Below are 18,635 nucleotides of genomic sequence, written 5' to 3'. Positions count from 1 at the left end.
TTGCCTTGGAGTGCCCATTCCTTAGAGCTGTTGTCACAGAATGGTTCTTAGGATCCCTTAAGAAGTCTTGACATAGATAACACATAGATCAAGGAATGCTTAGATCAATATGCTCTACTGCAATAATTAGGTTTATGAAAACTGATAATGATCTGGACTTGGCTAGTATCTTCATTGCTGGCCTCAGATCTGTTAGAAGAGAGAGAAGAACAGTCAATAAATGTTGTAGAGTGGGGTAAGTGAGCAAACTGGATCCAAGTGCTTTCATAAAATAACAAAAGGACACCAAATTAGACTGGGAATTATGTGAGCACACAAGGAGGATTGCTGAAGTAAATGTCCACGTGAGCTGTGAAACAAGGGCTAGAGTTTGGAAAAGGGGAGAGAAGAGGATGCCCTGAAGGACTAATGTGCAAAGCCAACACATCTAAAACAATGGTGCCTATTATATAATCGAGGAGGAACTCAGTGAGGCTGGAGTGAAGGTCACCCATGTTAGCAGGAAAAAGAGGCTAGTGAGGGAAGCCCAGTCATTCTTTGAGGGGCCACAGCTATGAAGCAAGGCATGTTGATGTTATGCTGAAAGTCTTTGCATGACAGGGAAGCAAATGCAATATTTTTAGCAGCAGAATAGATCAGAATTTATTGTCTGCCAGCTGGGAAGAGGATGCCCTAGTATGAAAGCTCCATAGTCATCTAGGTCTAAAGCGATGCCAGTGTTAAGAATGACCATAAAGAAGTTAAGGACACTGGCTGCTCTTCCTGGACCTGGGTTCGATTCCCAGCACACACACATGGCAGGTTACCACTGTCTGTAACTCCAGTTCCAGGGGATTTGACTCCCTTTTCTGGACTCCACAGGTACCAGACACAAATGTAGTATACAGACAGACATGCAGGCAAAACAGTCATAACATAAAATAAATAATAAAAAGTCATATTTTTTAAAAAGAAGAATGGGAAAAGACCTTCACCAACCCCACATCTGACAGAGGACTGATCTCTAAAGTATATAAAGAACTCAAGAAACTAGACATCAAAATACTGAACAATCCAGTTAAAAAATGGGCTAAAGAGCTAAACAGAGAATTCTCAAAAGGAGAATCACAAATGGCTGAAAGACATTTAAAGAATTGCTCAACATCCTTAATCATCAGAGAAATGCAAATCAAAACTACTCTGAGATACCACCTTATACCTGTCAGAATGGCCACGATCAAAAACACTAATGACAGTCAATGTTGGAGAGGATGCAGAGCAAAGGGAACACTCCTCCACTGTTGGTGGGAATGCAAACTTGTACAACCACTGTGGAAATCAGTATGGCGATTTCTCAGAAAACTGGGAATCGATCTACCTCAAGATCCAGCCATACCATTCTTGGGCATATACCCAAAGAATGTTCAATCATACCACAAAGATACATGCTCAACTATGTTCATAGCAGCACTATTTGTAATAGCCAGAACCTGGAAACAACCTAGATGCCCGCCAACTGAAGAATGGATTAAGAAAATGTGGTACATATACACAATGGAGTACTACTCAGCAGACAAAAACAATGACAGCATGAAATTTGCAGGCAAATGGATGGAACTAGAAAATATCATCCTGAGTGAGGTAACCCAAACCCAGAAGGACAAACATGGTATGTACTCACTCATAAGTGGACACTAGATATAAAGCAAAGAACAATCAGACTGCAACCCACAGAACCAGGGAGGCTACATAGCAGGGGGGACCCTAGGATGACTGTGGCTTATAATAAGTTTTGGTTTTACTCAATTACTGGGCAAGCCTCAATGAAACATTTCACTATTAGGATAAGAATTTGTACTGTATCAAGCTGATACTAGAAAAATAAATAAATCAATCAATTAATTAATTTAAAAAATGGGGAAAAAAAGAATGATGATCAAGATAGAGCAGGAAGAGTAATTTCAGAAATGGAATGACCAGTTTTTTCTGGCTGATTGAGTGTGGGAATTACTCAGAAGGAAGCGTCTAGATTTCTAGCCAAGGTGATGAGATGGTACAGTTCATGTAGATAGGAGGGATAAACTTCGGAAGAGTATAGGATAAATGCATTCATAAAAGACGCTGAATTTAACTTAAGTACATGGCTTGGACATACAGTCACCTAGTAGAAATTAGATTGCCTGTAATTTCAACATAACATTACAAACTCGGACCAGAAATGGTGGTGCACACCTGCAACATTAGCACTTTGAGCTGGAGGCAGGAGGATCAGGAGGAGTTCAAGGTCATTCTCAGCTGAATAGGGAGCTCCAGACCAGCCTGGGATACCTGAGGCACTGTCTCAAAAAATTACCAATGCATATTAAACCCCTTTTGTGCCCTCACTTAATCCTCTTCCTTCTTCTTCGTCACCTTTTATGGAAGCTATTTGTGTTTAGTGACATTATTTTATTATTTGTCTCTGTAAATCCACATCTAATGTGTAGCACTCTGTGATAGAACCTGTGATGATAGTGCTCCTATAATCCTTCAATTTGATGTTGACTCACTACTGTTTGGGAAATTTGTGATGATCCATTATAGATGTATATCCTTCAAAAGCTCTAGTTTATGCCAGATGTTGCCTCAATTTACACACACACACACACACACACACACACACACACACACACACACACTGTGATAGGCATCTGTGCTTACCACTTCTGTTTCTCAGCTTTTTGCTTGGAAAAATACAGATAACTACAGTGCCAATCTCAAAGGGCAAAAGTCAGAATGAGATGTTGTGTTTGTGTGTGTGTGTGTGTGTGTTCATATGTATGTGTGTATAATTATATATACATACCTATACATACATACACACACACACATACACACACACACACACACACACACACACACACACACACACACACACACATATATATTCCTAGCTCAGGCCCTGACACACAAGGAACATCTAATACGCATTAACTATTTTCTCAGTATGATTGTTCGTGTTAGGATACAGCTGCTCCCAGTTCTTTCTTATTGTGCTGGTCTCTCTTCTGAGGACACACACATGTAATGGGATGTTGATTTTTGATTAATGAGTATGTTCATCACTCTTGTTGCTGTGACTAAGGCACCTGACTAGAAGCAACTTAAGCGAAGACAGGTTTACTTGGTTTAGGGTGTGGTGGTCCAGTACATCATGGTAGGGAAGCATGGTGGTGGGAGCTGGAGGTGGCTGCTCATGTTGCATCTGGAGTCAGGGAGCAGAGAGAGGTGGAGTCTTATGCTTACCTATTTTTCTCCTCCCTAAATCAGTCCAGGACTCCAGTCCCTGGATTAAAACCACCCTAAATGTGGCTTGGTCTTCCTCTCTCTATTCATATAATCTAGTTAATCCCTCATAGAAGTGGCCAGAGATTTGTTTCCATGGTGAATCTAAATTTCCCTCAATTTGATAGTCACTATTAACCATCAGAGACAGTGTGCAAAGACTTTGCCAAACTCCTCTCCAAAGAGGTGGTGACAGCTTTTTTTTCTGCCAGTGCCAGGTGCCAGCCTGTGCTCCTTTGCCAACACGGGCAATTGTGAGGCTACCACCTGGGGAGTGATATGCATATTGAAATAATGCCTGATTTTTTTAAATTGGTTTAGTTTGTACTTCCCTTACATCTGTGAGATTGATAACGTGTTCACATGTTTATTGACCACTTAACTTTTCTTATAGGTGGCTGTTCACATTACTTGACCATCTTTCTACTGTTTTCCCCTTCTTATATTGTAGGAATTCTTTATATATCTAAATAATAATTTTTTCTGTCATATTGAAGATTTTTCTATACACATGTTTGGTTTGTTTTTAAAGGTGAAGTTATTACTTTTGCCAAAACTATTCATATGAATGATTTTTAAAAAACAAAATATGATACAGAAGAGTTTGTGAAAATTATAAGCCCCCTGCCCCATTTTCCTGTTCATGCCCACTGCTACACCTTAGAAATATATATACATATATATATATATATATATATATATATATATATATATATATATATGAGACAGGGTTTCACTATATAGTTCGGGCTGGCCTAGAACTTGCTATAAATCAAGTTGAGCTCAAACTCATAGAGATTCCTCCTGAGTACTGGGGTTAAAGGCATGCACAACCACACCAAGTTTGTAGGTAATTTTTTAAACCTAAGATTCTCATTCTCTTTCTTCCTTTTTTCTAATGCTTATATCCCTGAATCCAAGATTTGGAACACTATCTCTTTACTCCAGATTGTGAATGGGAGGATAGCTCTGCCGTTTGAAGCCCCACTTCAGTCCTCATTTTCGATCGTAGCACTTTGATTGCACACCCCAGAGCATGGTTGTTTCTGTCCCTCCTCAGATGCTCCTGGCTACATAGTCTACATGTGGGCTTTCAGAACCTTCACGGTCTATCAACATGCTCCGGTGTCGTTTAAAGCTTTCTAAAACCTGTCGAAGCCTCTTATTTCTAATAACTTCTGACTACGTGTTGTCTTCACTATGGGTTCCTTCTTTCATGTGCACCTGGCTTCATTCTGCTGAGAAGCAGTGATGAAGGACAAATGCATTTGTTCCGCACAGCATCTGTCTGCAGAATTCACCAACCACAGTCCAGAAACTATTTTTATTTTTCACATTTTGAGAAAATTAGAGGGATCTCAGTTACATTTTTCTGTCACTCAAATCACAGTGAGCTCTTGGAGTATTTTTGTATTTATTCTATGAACACCTATTCTGGCCTCCTGACTAGGTCTAAGGATCGCAGTTACTTGAGAAATTTGAACAGTAGCATGTGACCTTTACTCAAATACCGACTGCCTTGGCATAGCCTGCACTCCAGCTGGTTCTGGGTTTGCTGTCATTGTGGGAAAGAATTGTGTTCTTCCTTCCCCTGAGCCTGCGAGACCAAAGCTCATCTTCCCCGTTATATTTTCCTGATGTTAGGCTATAAATTTCCCTGGATGATAAATGACTTCATTGAATTTTTACTTCCTTCTCCATTTCTCTGTAAATTAAATGAAGAAAAATAGCCCAGAGAAAAAGGACTCATACACAGAAAAGTAATTGCCGTGCTTTGTGAAACCATGTGGTTTGGAGCTAGCAACATCGATCTTCAGTCATACATCAGTTCTGTTGCTTGGTGACTGGTGTTCTCCACAGACCTCAAGACGCTAGGACCTGGCTAGTTCCTCTGCTATAAACCTGAGACCATTCCTTTCTCATAACGTGGTAGCACTGTCTGAAGACAAGGTGCTTATGTGGAAATGTGAGTACAAGCACATTTTCTTACAGCACTTGTCACAGTGGTGGCTTAGTAGAAAACCACTTCACCAAAATTTTATGACATATGCCAAAATGTTCTCTGCGGTTATTGCTGAGTAGAGAGATGGTACATAACTCTAGATTTTTATTTTTGCTTGTCTACATTTTTACCTTGAGTGTGTGTGTGTGTGTGTGTGTGTGTGTTTGAAATGCAGTCCTGTAGACAGACTATAATGACCATTCAGTTGACAATGAACCCTGTAGAGAATGATGCTCCACGTGGAGCTGTCTTGATTTGTTTCCATACTGTCTATGGTGTTCGATCAATGGATAAATCATTGACCTGTGTACTTCTCACCATGTGTCCCTCCTTAGACCCTGCATGCATGGTGTGTAAAACTTTTGCTTTTGTTTTTTTTAAGCAGATGCCTCGTGTACTGCGGCGGCTATTTTGAAATGGGGCCCATCAGTTAGTCATTCATAGTCACTGAACATCTAAGTCAATTGGAACAACAGAAGCAGAATATCTGAAAAAATTAAACTGAGACTGTCTTCAGAAGGGTGATCATTTTTAATTTCTGAGTATTTATGCTTCAGTTCATAAAATTAAACATGTTGGCGGTGTGCCCTGTGTTCCTTGGCTATTCCACACATTTCAGAAGATATTCATTTAGGGCCAACATTGGCTTCTAGGAGCTTGAGATCTGGCTGGGAATTCAAGTCTTGAATACATTAAAGCAATTTCTTAAGAGAAAATGTTTAATATAACAATCCAACATTGTCACAAAACTGTACATAAGCACTGACTGAATGGTGCAGGTGCTGAACGTTACCAGAAGGCAGATGGAGTGGACCACCAGTGCTGCACAGAGGTACGAGGGAGGCAGAACCCAGTCCATGTGGTCAAAGCTGGACATAGTGGCACATACCCAAGCTCCTAGAACTTGGGGAATGATGGCAAGAGGATGAGGGGTTCAAAGCCAGTCTTAGCTACTTAAAGAGACTGAGGCCAATCTGGACTACATAGCACCCTGTTTAAAAAAAACAACTGAAAGATCTCATGTGTTCAAAATCCTAGAATGCCATTCCTACCTCATTCCATTAACCAAAGGACATTTCCAGGCTACCCCAGGTTAGGGCAGGGAAATAACCTGCACTTATTAGGAGAGACAAAAGGGAAACTTTGCAGAGAGGTTTGGGAACAGGCGGTCACAATCCACTGGGAACAATTTTTAAAAGCCCAGCTCAGTGCCTGTAATCCTGCTATCTATTTAAAAGAAAGCTTTTGCAATTCTTTCTTGCTTATAACATTTTTTATTCATCATTCTGATGACAAAATAGAACCATATTTCCGTGCACATTTAAATAGAAGAGTTAGCCAGGCGGTGGTGGCACACGCCTTTAACCCCAGTCCTTGGGAGGCAGAGTCAGGCAGATCTCTATGAGTTTGAGGCCAGCCTGGGCTACAGAGTGAGTTCCAAAGCTACATAGAAACACCCTGCCTCAAAAAAACCCAAAATAAGTAGATAGTAGATAGATAGATAGATAGATAGATAGATAGATAGATAGATAGATAGATAGATAGATAGTAGATAGAAGAGTTACACTTTTATGGGTGTGTGTAGATTTTCTAGTTTAATATCAAATATTGCTAATGAATGATAGTTGATGATCGAGCTGTCCGTCCACAGCTCTGAATGGTAAATTAGAAGGCCAGGGACTTGGGCTCTGGCTGACTTGGTCACATATCCTCCTTGTGACTCTTTCAGCCTTCATACCTTTAAATAGGTAGTTCCTTTGCAGACATATTCATAATCCTTGTCAATTCTGTAAATCTACACTGAAAGAGTTTCATTTGAATTTAATTTTTAAATACAGGTACTTCTATCTGAACATTATATTCTGACTTGAGTGAACAGAAGGAACGTGCTTTGAGTTTGAAATTTGGTACCAGCCCCTCACTGGCCCACACAACAATTCAGTCTTATATATTCTGCTGTGAGGTGGCATTTCTAGAACACAGATCTGCCTTCTGAACTGCTTTTTTTGGAACAGGGCTTCTCAAGCCTGAACAGAGCTGGGCTTCCCCGCAGGTGCCTAGAGTACTAAGTGGGCCACAGGCAGCAGAGGATGAGAGCCTCTGTGGACAGACTGTTCCTTTTAGTGAGAAAGTCAGTTCAACTGAATAGGCTTTCTTTTCCCTTAAGCAGTTCCTGCTTCATTATAAATGCCTTAATCATGAAACAGGATCCTTGAGAAGATCTACAATTAATAATTGTGAAAGGATCACAACAATGGCTACTATTTACTGGGGGTTTAACATGTGCCAGAAACCAAGTTAAGTGCTTTGTGTGTGCTTTCTCATTTACCTCAGAACAATGCTATGAAGTAGATACTATTATTATCCCCATTGTCAAAATCTGACTTGATATACTGCACTCTCACCACCCTGAAAATGTCAATTTTAGAATCTTCCTCTGAACCGCTGAAATCTAAAAGCCCTCCTCATGGATCACCAGGATTAATTTTTTAGATTATTGCCTTAAAAATCTAAGGAGGAGATCCTTATTTTAGAAAATAAAATATGTTCTCTGCACCTAAAGGAATATCCCTTTCTGTTTTTATTCTATATATGTATAGACCTGACCATCCCCAAATCTTGGGCAAATCCAGACATATATCAGGCCAGGTAGTATATAAAAAGAAGGACAAAAATAAAACAGGCATATGAAAACATTTTTTAAACATTATTTCAATACAGAGAACAAAATCTCAGAAAAACTATTACATTTAGTCGTTGTGAACAGTAAGAGTTTATTCTCAAGCATATGTCTTGGGATCTGTTGGAGTGGCTCTGCCCTGAGGGTAAGTCTTGATGAAAGTCAGCTAGGGTGGCTTATTGGGGGGCCCGGGTAAGGGTTACTAGCTACTGTGGTGCATTCTCAGTGCCATGGAGGACGCAGAAGAGGCAAACCCTGCTGTACAAGGGCAAACTCACTCACAGTGCAGCAGACACACAAGCTAAGTATCAGGCCTGAGTTAAGGGGAAGGACACGCCCACCACAAGTGTCCTTGGTGTGAGGTTTAAGCAAGGGTATATAGGTATACCCTTTATATCACTGACAAATAGGAAGTTCAGAGTAATAATTTAATCTACTCTACCTACTTCTATATACATATTTATCAGCCTGTCTTACAATTACATATTATATAAGCACCATGGCGTATATACTATATATAGTAATATATGCATATACATACAAACAAGACAAAGTAAAATGTATAGCTGTGTATAAAAATTATTAAGATGAAAATGAAATGCCATGTGGAAGGAAGGCAATGAGCTAAAATGCTGTCTACATAAGAGTGGCATAAATTGGCAAGATTTTAGAGACTGTCATGGGAAAACACAGTAATTATTAATATTAAATATTAAAGTATTGTAGAGGAGAGAAAGAATGGTTATTTCTATTATTTTGAATTTGTGTGTGTGTGTGTGTGTGTGTGTGTGTGTGTGTGCGCGCGCACAATGAGTGCAGGTGCCTGTGGAGAGCAGAGGCATCATATACTCCTGGAGCTGCAGTTACAGGTTGTCATGAGCTGCCTAATGTGGGCACTGGGAATGGAACTCGGGTCCTCTGCAGAGCAGGTCATGCTCTTAACCACTGAGCCGGCTCTCCAGCCCCCACGCCATTCTTATTCCAGTTCTTAACTGGTTTTCTAGAAAGCCGGTTTAATATGAGAGCTGCTTAATGAGAGAAAAACACAAAACTTTTACTTTCACATTTACTTGGGGATCTTTACAGGAGAGTAAAGTCCGAAGAAATGACCATAGCATGCAGTATTTGTGCCTTTCAGGAAAAAACAAACAAACAAACAAACAAAAAAACAATAAACTTGAGAATGGATAACAGGACGTGTGGATATCCTGGCTACCGTAGTAAACTCTAGAGTGTTAATGAGATGTACCAGGCAGAGGTGGGGTGGAGTCTAGGTCATAGTGGAAAGCATGGGTTACTTTTAAAAAGTATTTATTCATGTTTGTTGCAGCCCATGTTACTAGTCTCTTGTGGTGCAGGCTCTTTCCCAGCTTTGGTACAGAAAAGGTATCCCTGCCAAAAGAATGTATGTGATTTGCTGCATGCAGGAAAACACAGGCCAGTGGCCTTTTCTCAAGCTGCAGTTCCTTGGGAGATTTCAATTTGAAAAAGTCAATCTGTTCGTTTGGGCTATTTGGAGATGGCATGTCTTTAACTCCTTCAGTATCTCAGGGACAGCGTCAACTGAAATCGGATGGTGTTTAGACACTAGGAACTTGGGGAAGGGGACAGGGACAAGGGGAAACTAAGAGTGAGGTAGAGTGAGTTGAAAAGATGTTAAGAATGTACGTAAGTGTATGTGCTTAGGGATCTTGGAGAAGTCATGATGGCCTTGGCCTGGAGACGGAACTTGAAAGGATGGCTTGGGAGAGGGGAGGTGTCAAGCATCAACCAGCAAGCACCAGACTGATCTGGTCTTCAAGACAATTGCGCTTTAGGGGTATATTGAGACAAGGCATTCATTGGCTTTGTTTATTACCATGCACTGGTTTCTAATAGCTTTCAGCTCTTAAATTCTGTAATCTTTTGACTTTACTGTGACTTATAGTTGAGGCCATATTAATAAAATGTTTCCCAAAAGATACTGGTAGAAAGAACAAGTCTCCAGTGTCAAGAACCAAACAGACATCTGCCAGATAAGTGTTCTTGGTGGGCATATTGTTGTTTCTGTTTTCCCTTTAAAAATTATTTTTCTTCTTTTTTAAAAAAAATTTAAGACTCTATAGACTAGTCACACTTGTCCAGTAACCCCCATCACCCCTTCTTGTCTTAGGTCCACCCACTTCACACTTTCTCATTACATCCAGTCATGAAAGATGCCTGGTATTTTGATGCCTGCTCTTCATCTTAGGGATGAGTAATTCGTGATGGGAAGTGGGAAATCCTCAAAATCAGAAAAAGCCAGAGGTAAATGAAAATTACTTCATCAAGATTAAGTGACACTTGACGGAAATTACCAAGATGAGCTGTGGTACCCAGGAAGCTGGAAAGCAAGATGGTTAAAACGTCTGTTGTTCTTTGACAGCAGGAATAGGTATGGACCAACCCACCAGTGGCAGAAACAGTGTCTTTCCTATGTTCTGAACACTGTCTTAGAGAGTCACAATGCTATGCTCTACAGGTGTAAACAAAGAATATTTAAGTTCTTCAATGTCAAAAGAAATTAAAAGAGAAAGATCCGCAGGATGGGGGGAAAAAGAACAAGAGGACAAGTTCTGTCACCCTTCTGATGATAGAAGTTTTTGTCTAGAAAATGCAAATGGAACAGATTTTTGTTTTGTTTTGGTTGAGACAGGGTCTTACTATGTAGTTCCATCTGACCTGGAACTCGATTCGTAGACCAGGCTGGCCTCGAATTCACAGAGATCCACCCGCTTCTATTTCGTCCGTGTTGAGATTAATGGCATGAGCCCACGTGCTCAGCCAGATGATTTTTTTACACCACCATTTTTCTGGAAGCGATGAGAATGTTTAAAATCTGCAGCAAATGCATTTAAGAAACATGATATATATGTGTTTTTTTTTTTCCGTTGACTGCTCTCTAGCCCTCCTGACGTGTTTGCTTTTGTTCACCCGCCTCCTGCAGGAATGACTTGCTGATGGTCTGCCGACAGCTAAATATGGAGGAGTCGGTGGCTGAGATCATGAACCAACTGGGCACCCACGAAAACGGGAAGATTTCCTTTCAGGACTTCACAAGGTGCCACCAGCAGCTTCTTCGAGAAATCAGGAAGGAGGAAGTAGACCTTTCCCTGACGTCAGACAAGTCCAGGAAAAAGAAGCTGAGGGATAGAATCACTTCCTGGCCCACGAGCAGTGACAACAGTCTGGGTAGGTCTAACCAAGTGTCCGTGTGATCATGCTCCTCTGTCCCTGCTATATCATGCCCAAGTGGCCTCCCCAGTCCCCTACCCCACTCACATGGAACTTCCCTCCTGGCCACAGTTTCCCTGCAATGGCCTCAGGCTTCCTGGCCTTTTCCCGCCCCCCCAGTTCAATTCTCACATTTTCCAACTGTCATGATGCTTTGAAGTGGTTCTGGAGAGCCAAGTGTGGTGCCTAAGGTCTGTAATCCCAGCATTTGTGAGGCAGAGGCAGGAGGATTGTGAGGTGGAGTCCAGTCTGGGTGATATAGTAAGACCTTGTCTCGGGGCGCAGGGGGGGGGCAGAGAACAGGCAGTGAACAAGCCTGGGAAGGACTATTGGCATTAGTAGTCCTAGGAACTGTGGAGGACTCCTTTGCTCAGTGTAAAAGTTGTTTAAGTTCATTTCTTTTTTTTTTCTATAGATAATTTTCCTTTTCATGAATGTTATAATTTCTTCTGGAAGAAGACAAGCAATTAAAAAGAAAGTTCTTAATGCTTTTAATAATTACTGAACCTGGCTGATAAAAATATAATTTCTTACACATATTTTAGAGTATTCAACTATATGTATTTTTTAAATGTTTGAAATTTTACACAACTAAAAAGAAAAGAGGCATCTTAAAAAAATGAATGGAGAGCTGGGCGGTGGTGATGCACACCTTTAATTCCAGTACTTGGGAGGCAGAGCAGATGGATCTCTGTGAGTTTGAAGCCAGCCTGATCTATAGATCGAGTATCAGGACAGCCACAGCTACACAGAGAAACCTTGTCTCAAAACAAACAAACAAACAAACAAACAAACAAATGTAGATGAAACAAAGGGACAGAGAAAAACACCTAAACATATATATATATATAGTTTTTTGTTTGTTTGTTTGTTTGTTTGTTTTAAACCAGGTTGGCCTTGAACTCACAGAGATCTGCCTGAATGCTTCAATTAAAAGTGTGTACCACCATGCCTGGCCCTTCAGGAATTTGTTTTTTAACCTAGAAATGGTCAGTCTCCTAGATCTTTTCTCAGTTTCCTGTTTTGATATGTATAATGAGTCACAAGAAAGTGCCAATTGTGTTGCTTGCCCATCATTTGTTTCCATTAACGTGAGAAACTGTGTAGTGCCCTGCCACCGAGAGGGATGGGGGAGAGAGACCAGGTCAACATTCCTGATGATGCATCCTGGTACTCTGTTTTGTCAGCTTGACCCAAGATCCTTATCTGGGAATAGAAACCTCAGTTGAGAAAAATGCCTCCATCCTATTGCCCATGGGCAAGCCTGTGGGGAATTTTCTTGATTACTGATTGACATGGGAGAGTCCAGCTCACTGGGGGCAGCACTGCCCATGGGCAGCATTGTCCTGGACTGCATAAGAAAACAAAATGAGCAAGCCATGGCGAAGCAAGCCAATAAACAGTGTTCCTCCACTTCAGTTCCTGCCTCCGGGTCCATGTCTTGAGTTCCCCCCTGTGCTTTTCTTTCATGTATGTAAGTTGTAAGATGAAATAAGCCCTCTCCTCCCCAAATTGCTTTTGGTCATGGTCTTTATCACAGCAGCAGAAAACAAACCAGGGCACAGTGAGATCGTTAGAGTGTTATTATTGAGTCACTAACACAATAAAAATGTCATATTACTACTGGGCCTTACTACCATAATGGATGACACTGTAGCACCAAAGGCGATTGCAGTTATGTATGGGCTCTCAGCCAAATTTGTGGGAATAGTTTATTTTGAATTTTTTTCTTGACATCAAAGTAATATATATTCATTATAGAAAATGAGATGGGGAAAGCAGACAGAAGAAAATAAAATCTATCTCAGTCTCACCATATAGGAATACTCAACACTGATACACTTGGTATGCTGGCTTCTGAAGTCTTACCTGGTTTCTGTCTCTCTGATCTTTCTTTCTCTCTTTCTCTCTCTCTCTCTCTCTCTCTCTCTCTCTCTCTCTCTCTCTCTCTCTCTCTCTCTCTCTCCCTCTCATTGTCCCTTGTACTGTCTTCTTTACTATGTCTCTCTGTGTGTGATTCATTCATTTATTTATTTCACTTATTTTTCTTCCTTCCTCCATTCCTTCCTGCCTCCTATTTATTTGATACTGAGGACTGAACCCCGAGCTTTGGTTTGGTATCTTAAAGTTTTTTCTTTCATTTCATCATACTTTTATATAATTTTTGAAGGCACAATCTGCAATGACATAAAAGACACCAAATAAATATTAAATGAAGGAATGTAATAATTTCATCCTGCCTAGCTTGTTTTTCCTTTTTTTTTTCTTCCAGGAACATAGATTTCTTGTATAAATACATAAACACAATTTGCATGTGTGTTGGGTTGGTGGTTAAGTAAGCCATGAAACATTCCAATAATTGAATGCTATAGAGTCATTAAAACAACAGATACATTTATTTTCAATCTGAATATGGACTGTTAAAAAGCCTTTTGTTCTGTTCTGTTTGCTGAGACAGGGTCTGACTGTGTAGCCATGGCTGGCCTGGAACTCACTATGTAGACCAGGCTAGCCTTAAACATTAGTGCTCCTCCTGAGAGTGCTGGGGTTATGGGTGTGTGCCACCCCAGGAGACTAACATTTATTCCAATCTGTATATGGTAGAGGCTTATGCAAATTCTGAAAGGGAAACTTGAAAGAATTGATGGTAACATCACATTGATTTTATCATCTCGCTAGATTGACTCAACAAGAGAAAAGGCTGAACAATAGTTTTCATTCAGCCTTTTGATATAAATTTATATCCTTGAAAGAGAAGAGGTAACGGAGAAGAGATGAATCGTAACACATGTCATGAGTTGAGAAAGAACCCACAGCTGTGAACCCCTCTACCAGTTGATTCTGGTCATTGATGCTTTAGAGTCCGAGTGTGAATCTTTTTGTCACTTGTACTGTCAACATAACACTCTTCAAATCATCACTCAAACTCTCTGTGCCTCTACTTTCTCAAGTGTAAACTGGGGGCAATTATTATTTGCAGGGTCAGGAGTTAGTACACATATGCCACCATCTGAAGCAATGCCTGGCTCCTGCTGAGAACTGAGTACAAGCATATTGGGCCATTGTGTACTACTTTTGGGGAAATATGGAGACAAGATAGCTTTCTAAAGAAAAGAAAGTTGTAAAATGAATAGAAAATTTCTTAATAATTAAAAAGAAGAACAAAAAAAGAACAGAAAGTTTGTTTAGTTCACAGTTCTGACGGTTCTAGTGCCTGCATCATGTTCTTCCCTAGATGCTTTCATTTGCTCTCATGGCTCGAAACATGTATGTGTTAGTGCCAGTGATTTGTGTATATGTAACCATGGGGTCCAGGATAAGGTAGAAGCCATATGTATTTCTGCATCACTCAGAGACACCCCAACCTTAATACAGTAAAAACTTACTTGACTCCCTTCTGCACACCCTTCCACTCTGACCTTCCTGCTAGTCTTCCAATTTGGCAAACTCAGACAGCCTCCTCTGACCATGTTTTCTGCAAATGTATACCATGGTTGACTTTCTTTTTTGTAATTCAGACTTTGGCTAACTGATGGATCAACAGGACTGCCTTTCTCAAGCTAAAGCTGCTGCCTCTCATCATGTTTTCCGTTTTCATGCCCACTAACTGCGTATCGCATGGCCTTATCTGATGTTAGAGTATGAATCTACCTGAACATGTAGTTACCAATTTCTCTGAATACAGCTTCTATGAGACTGCTAATGAACTTGCCTGTCTTTTATGTTTCAACACTCCAGCACTGTGACAGTTAATACTGGTTGTCAAGTTAATAGGATCTAGAATCCTTTAGGAGACAAACCTCTGGGTGTGCCTATGGGAGACTTTCTAGAAGACTCAGTCTGGTTAGAACCATCCCATGGCTTGGAGTCCTGGATTGAAACAGAAAGGTAAAGCGGGCTGAGCCCCATGGCATCAACTCCCTCTGCTTCTTGACTACAAGGGCTGTGTGATCAGCTGCCTCAAGTTCTTGCCACACCGTCCTGCCATGGTGGGATGCGTCTTCAAATTGTGAGCCAAAGATAAACCCTTTCTTTCTTAATTTACTATTTTTTCAGGTACTTTGTCACAACAATAAGAAGCACTACTAATGGGGACACTAAGGACAGTTCCTGGCTTGTGGGAGATGCTTGATACAGGATATTAAATGAAGGAGTGAGTGTGGACTGCACTGTGAGCATGCTCCTTCCGGGGTATACAGAAGAGCAGTGTACAGTTTCAGATGCGTGCATTTTCACAGTTTAATTGTAGAGAAAAGGAAGAGGGTGAGAAATTAAATGGCAGGGCTGGAGATGGAACCCAGGACCCTACACATTCTGGAGAAGCACTCTACCCCTGAGCTACGTCAGTCCTAGCTCAGACTACAAAATGTGAGATGCTGCACTTATACAGTCTGTAACCAGAGCTGAAAAATACCATGAATATGAATCTTAAGAAAATGTAGAGATTTGACCTGTGGCTATAGATGGAGAAAAACAGAAAGAACGTTGGACTGTCATGAGAAAAGCCTAAGAAAAACTCTGGTTTCATGATTAACTGTCAGAGAAACTTTATTGTGGGCTCTGACTCTTCTCAGTACATCCACGGCAGGGAGTCGAGTTGGCAGAAAAAGAACTGTCAAAACATTACATGCTCAACTTGGAAGAGGAATTTCAATAGATTCATTTATCCCAAGTGTTCTCCGTGGAATGGTGATTTCAAGGGATGATCATAAATATTATGAGAAGAAAGAATTCCTTTGTCAAGGATTTTGAAAAGTTTGGGTTAAAGCAGATTAATAGTTTTCTTTACTGCAAGATATTTCAGAGTCTTTAATGTGCTAATGCTTCTTGGGACTCTCCAGGAGAGGAATAAAATGCATCACAGTTTCCTAGCTTAATTGACCATAGATTTTTTTTTTTTTAACCTCACAGAGCATTCCCTGCTCAAATATACTTTGGGGAAAAATTAAGATACCAGAACAACTAGGAATTAATACATTTTCATATCCACTTAAAGTCATCTAAAAAATAATATTTTAAAATCTTTTTGACTAACAGATACCAGCTGTATAGTTTGATAGTTATAGCAACAATAATAACAAATGGTTAAATGTAATAATATTTACTGTGTGCACCAGATGACTTTTAGGCAATTGACTTGTATTATGTACTTGAAAGATACAAGGTTACCACTGAATTTCTATGGGATTCAGCGTGGGTGCTTAATTATTCTTTCTGATATACATAGATAGATAGATAGATAGATAGATAGATAGATAGATAGATAGATAGATATTAGATGTTTTATATATATATATATATATCAGAATGTATTAACTGAAGTTAGAGCATCAATATGTATATTATAGTATAGTTGGAAGATTTAGTAAGCTACCACCTGTAAAGATCCTGTTCAGTGCTTACTCACACTAGGCTTTCAATAAGTGAGAGTTTCTATAGGATCATCACTGTACTCCCAAGTTAACAACAGGCTCCTCCTTTTGTAGAGGAGAAAAAGTGTGCCAGGGTTCCTCTCACCAGTTTCTGTCTTAAAGTATTAGTGAAGGGCGTGTTTTCTGGGCCTTCCCATTATGGAGGATTCAGTTTTGCACAGCACACCCACGTTAGCTTTGAAGTTTTCCTGAGCCATTAGATTCCTTCATCAATACCAAGCTAAGTAATACCAGGCATCTCCAGCTCCTTTTTAGTAGGCTGTTTTATGACAAATGTTTCAGCCAACCAATCAAACTAACTTTTGATACTTTTTTTAAAAAGTGTGAGATTCCATATTAAACCTAGAATCCTCATTCATTGTGCCAATATCAATAAACCCTGTCTGATCCAGTTTTATGTACCTTCCACCATTATCTCACACCCTTAAAATGTATCCCCACACATATTACCCATATTATTTCTGTTTGAATGAATTAGCAAATTCATTAAGCTCTTTAGTGGTATGGCACAACTCCTCGGAGACTGCACTTGCTATCTCCCCTCTAGGAACCTGTTTTGCCTTAAGTCTGGTTATAGGTCTAGAGGCAGTTATTCATAGGCACTGGGGGCATAAATATTGTCATACCTGGCATCTCCTTCAGGGAAAGTCACGGCCGGCTTGACAGATAATGAAGGATTAGTTCCCTCCGCAAAGGTGGAGAGGGCAATATTATGGGGGGTGGGGGGATGCATCTTCTGCTAAGGATGGAGAGAGAATTCCTCAGGTTAGATAAATCTTCAGAGGATGAAGGTTCTAAGTTCTCAGGTCCAGTAAAGTCCTTTCACACATCTCCAGCTTAAGTTACAGAGTCCTACTCTTTACCAACCGGTGCTCCTACTTTAATCATCAATACTCTTTGCGACTTGGATTTTTTTTCTTTTTTTGTGACTTGAACTTTTGCTTTGAGTCAACCAGTCTTATCAGCTTGAGTTTGATTTTCCACAGCTTGAGCTCTATGGATGCTGGAGAGAAGATGCTCTTCCAGGGTACACTTGGAAACCTTGCTGGAGAGAAGATGCTCTTCCAGGATATACTCAGAAACCTTTAGAATTCATGCTGGGAAGAAGATGCTTGCCCAGGCCACACTTAGAAACCTTCAGACTTCATACTACTCTGGAGCTGGTTAGCATTTTCATTGAGTTCATACTTTTCATTTGCCATTTTATCAGAGCTTCTTGAAACAAGCAGCTAGCTTGTCATTTTTCTTATTTCTTTTCACAAACTGTCAAAAGCTTTATATAGAGAGTCACTAAATTCCTTGTTCCCCACCATAAGCCCTTCAAATATTTCTAACCATTGTTTTTTAGTGGCCTCCATGCTACCAGAGGAATCTTCTGTCAACTGTAGGTATCATCAAATTGCCTGTTCCAGATTTAGGTGGATCTTCCTACCTAGAAGGATCCAATAAAGAAAATTCCTAATAGGTGTGTCCAGCTCCTTGGGTTTTAGTTGATTCTAGATGTAGTCAAGTTGACAACCCAAATTAGCCATCCCCTATCTCTCACAAATATCCATCTAATCTTGATGCAGTTTTTCAGATCAATATTACTCTTACGTTCATTTTAATTTTTTTTCTGTGTTCATAAATTATTTTCTAATTCTTAAAACAGTTTAAGACAAGAAGGCATTTTTCATTCTAATCGGATTGGCCTAGAATATAAAATTCTGGCTACAAATCAATGTCAAAGGTGATTTAAGTCCCCTCTGAGCACTGAGTGAGCAATTAACAATTAGCAGAGAAGTCTGGGCAACTGGACCGCATATGGCTGCATTAAGAATTTCACATGCCATCAGTCTTTCATATTGGTGACTCAGCCTGTTCCCCCAGAATGGGCTTTCTTCTTGGGTCTTTTTTATGGCCTCTAGGAAGCTCAAGCTTACACTCATTCTGGGGTAACATGAAAAAATGATTGTTGTCTTCTAAA

The 18,635-nt window shown here is 40.2% G+C and overlaps 1 protein-coding gene across 2 annotated transcripts in view; it reads left to right on the top strand.

Annotated features, from left to right (window-relative positions):
- Mcc (MCC regulator of WNT signaling pathway) overlaps nt 1-18,635 on the top strand; it is a 366,985-nt gene that overhangs the window by 40,270 nt on the left and 308,080 nt on the right. The window contains exon 2 of one of the 2 annotated variants that reach the window (XM_059246236.1): nt 10,951-11,195. In XM_059246236.1, the coding sequence (XP_059102219.1) occupies nt 10,951-11,195 (245 nt within the window). Of the gene's footprint in view, nt 1-10,950; nt 11,196-15,049; nt 15,126-18,635 lie in introns of those variants that run through there. The other variant, XM_059246233.1, reaches the window with a different exon arrangement.

This window comes from Peromyscus eremicus, chromosome 19 (assembly GCF_949786415.1).
Source record: "Peromyscus eremicus chromosome 19, PerEre_H2_v1, whole genome shotgun sequence".
NCBI classification, from domain to species: domain Eukaryota; kingdom Metazoa; phylum Chordata; class Mammalia; order Rodentia; family Cricetidae; genus Peromyscus; species Peromyscus eremicus.
The sequence above is the reverse complement of the archived record's forward strand: the minus strand, read 5'-3'. Positions and strand labels throughout refer to the sequence as shown.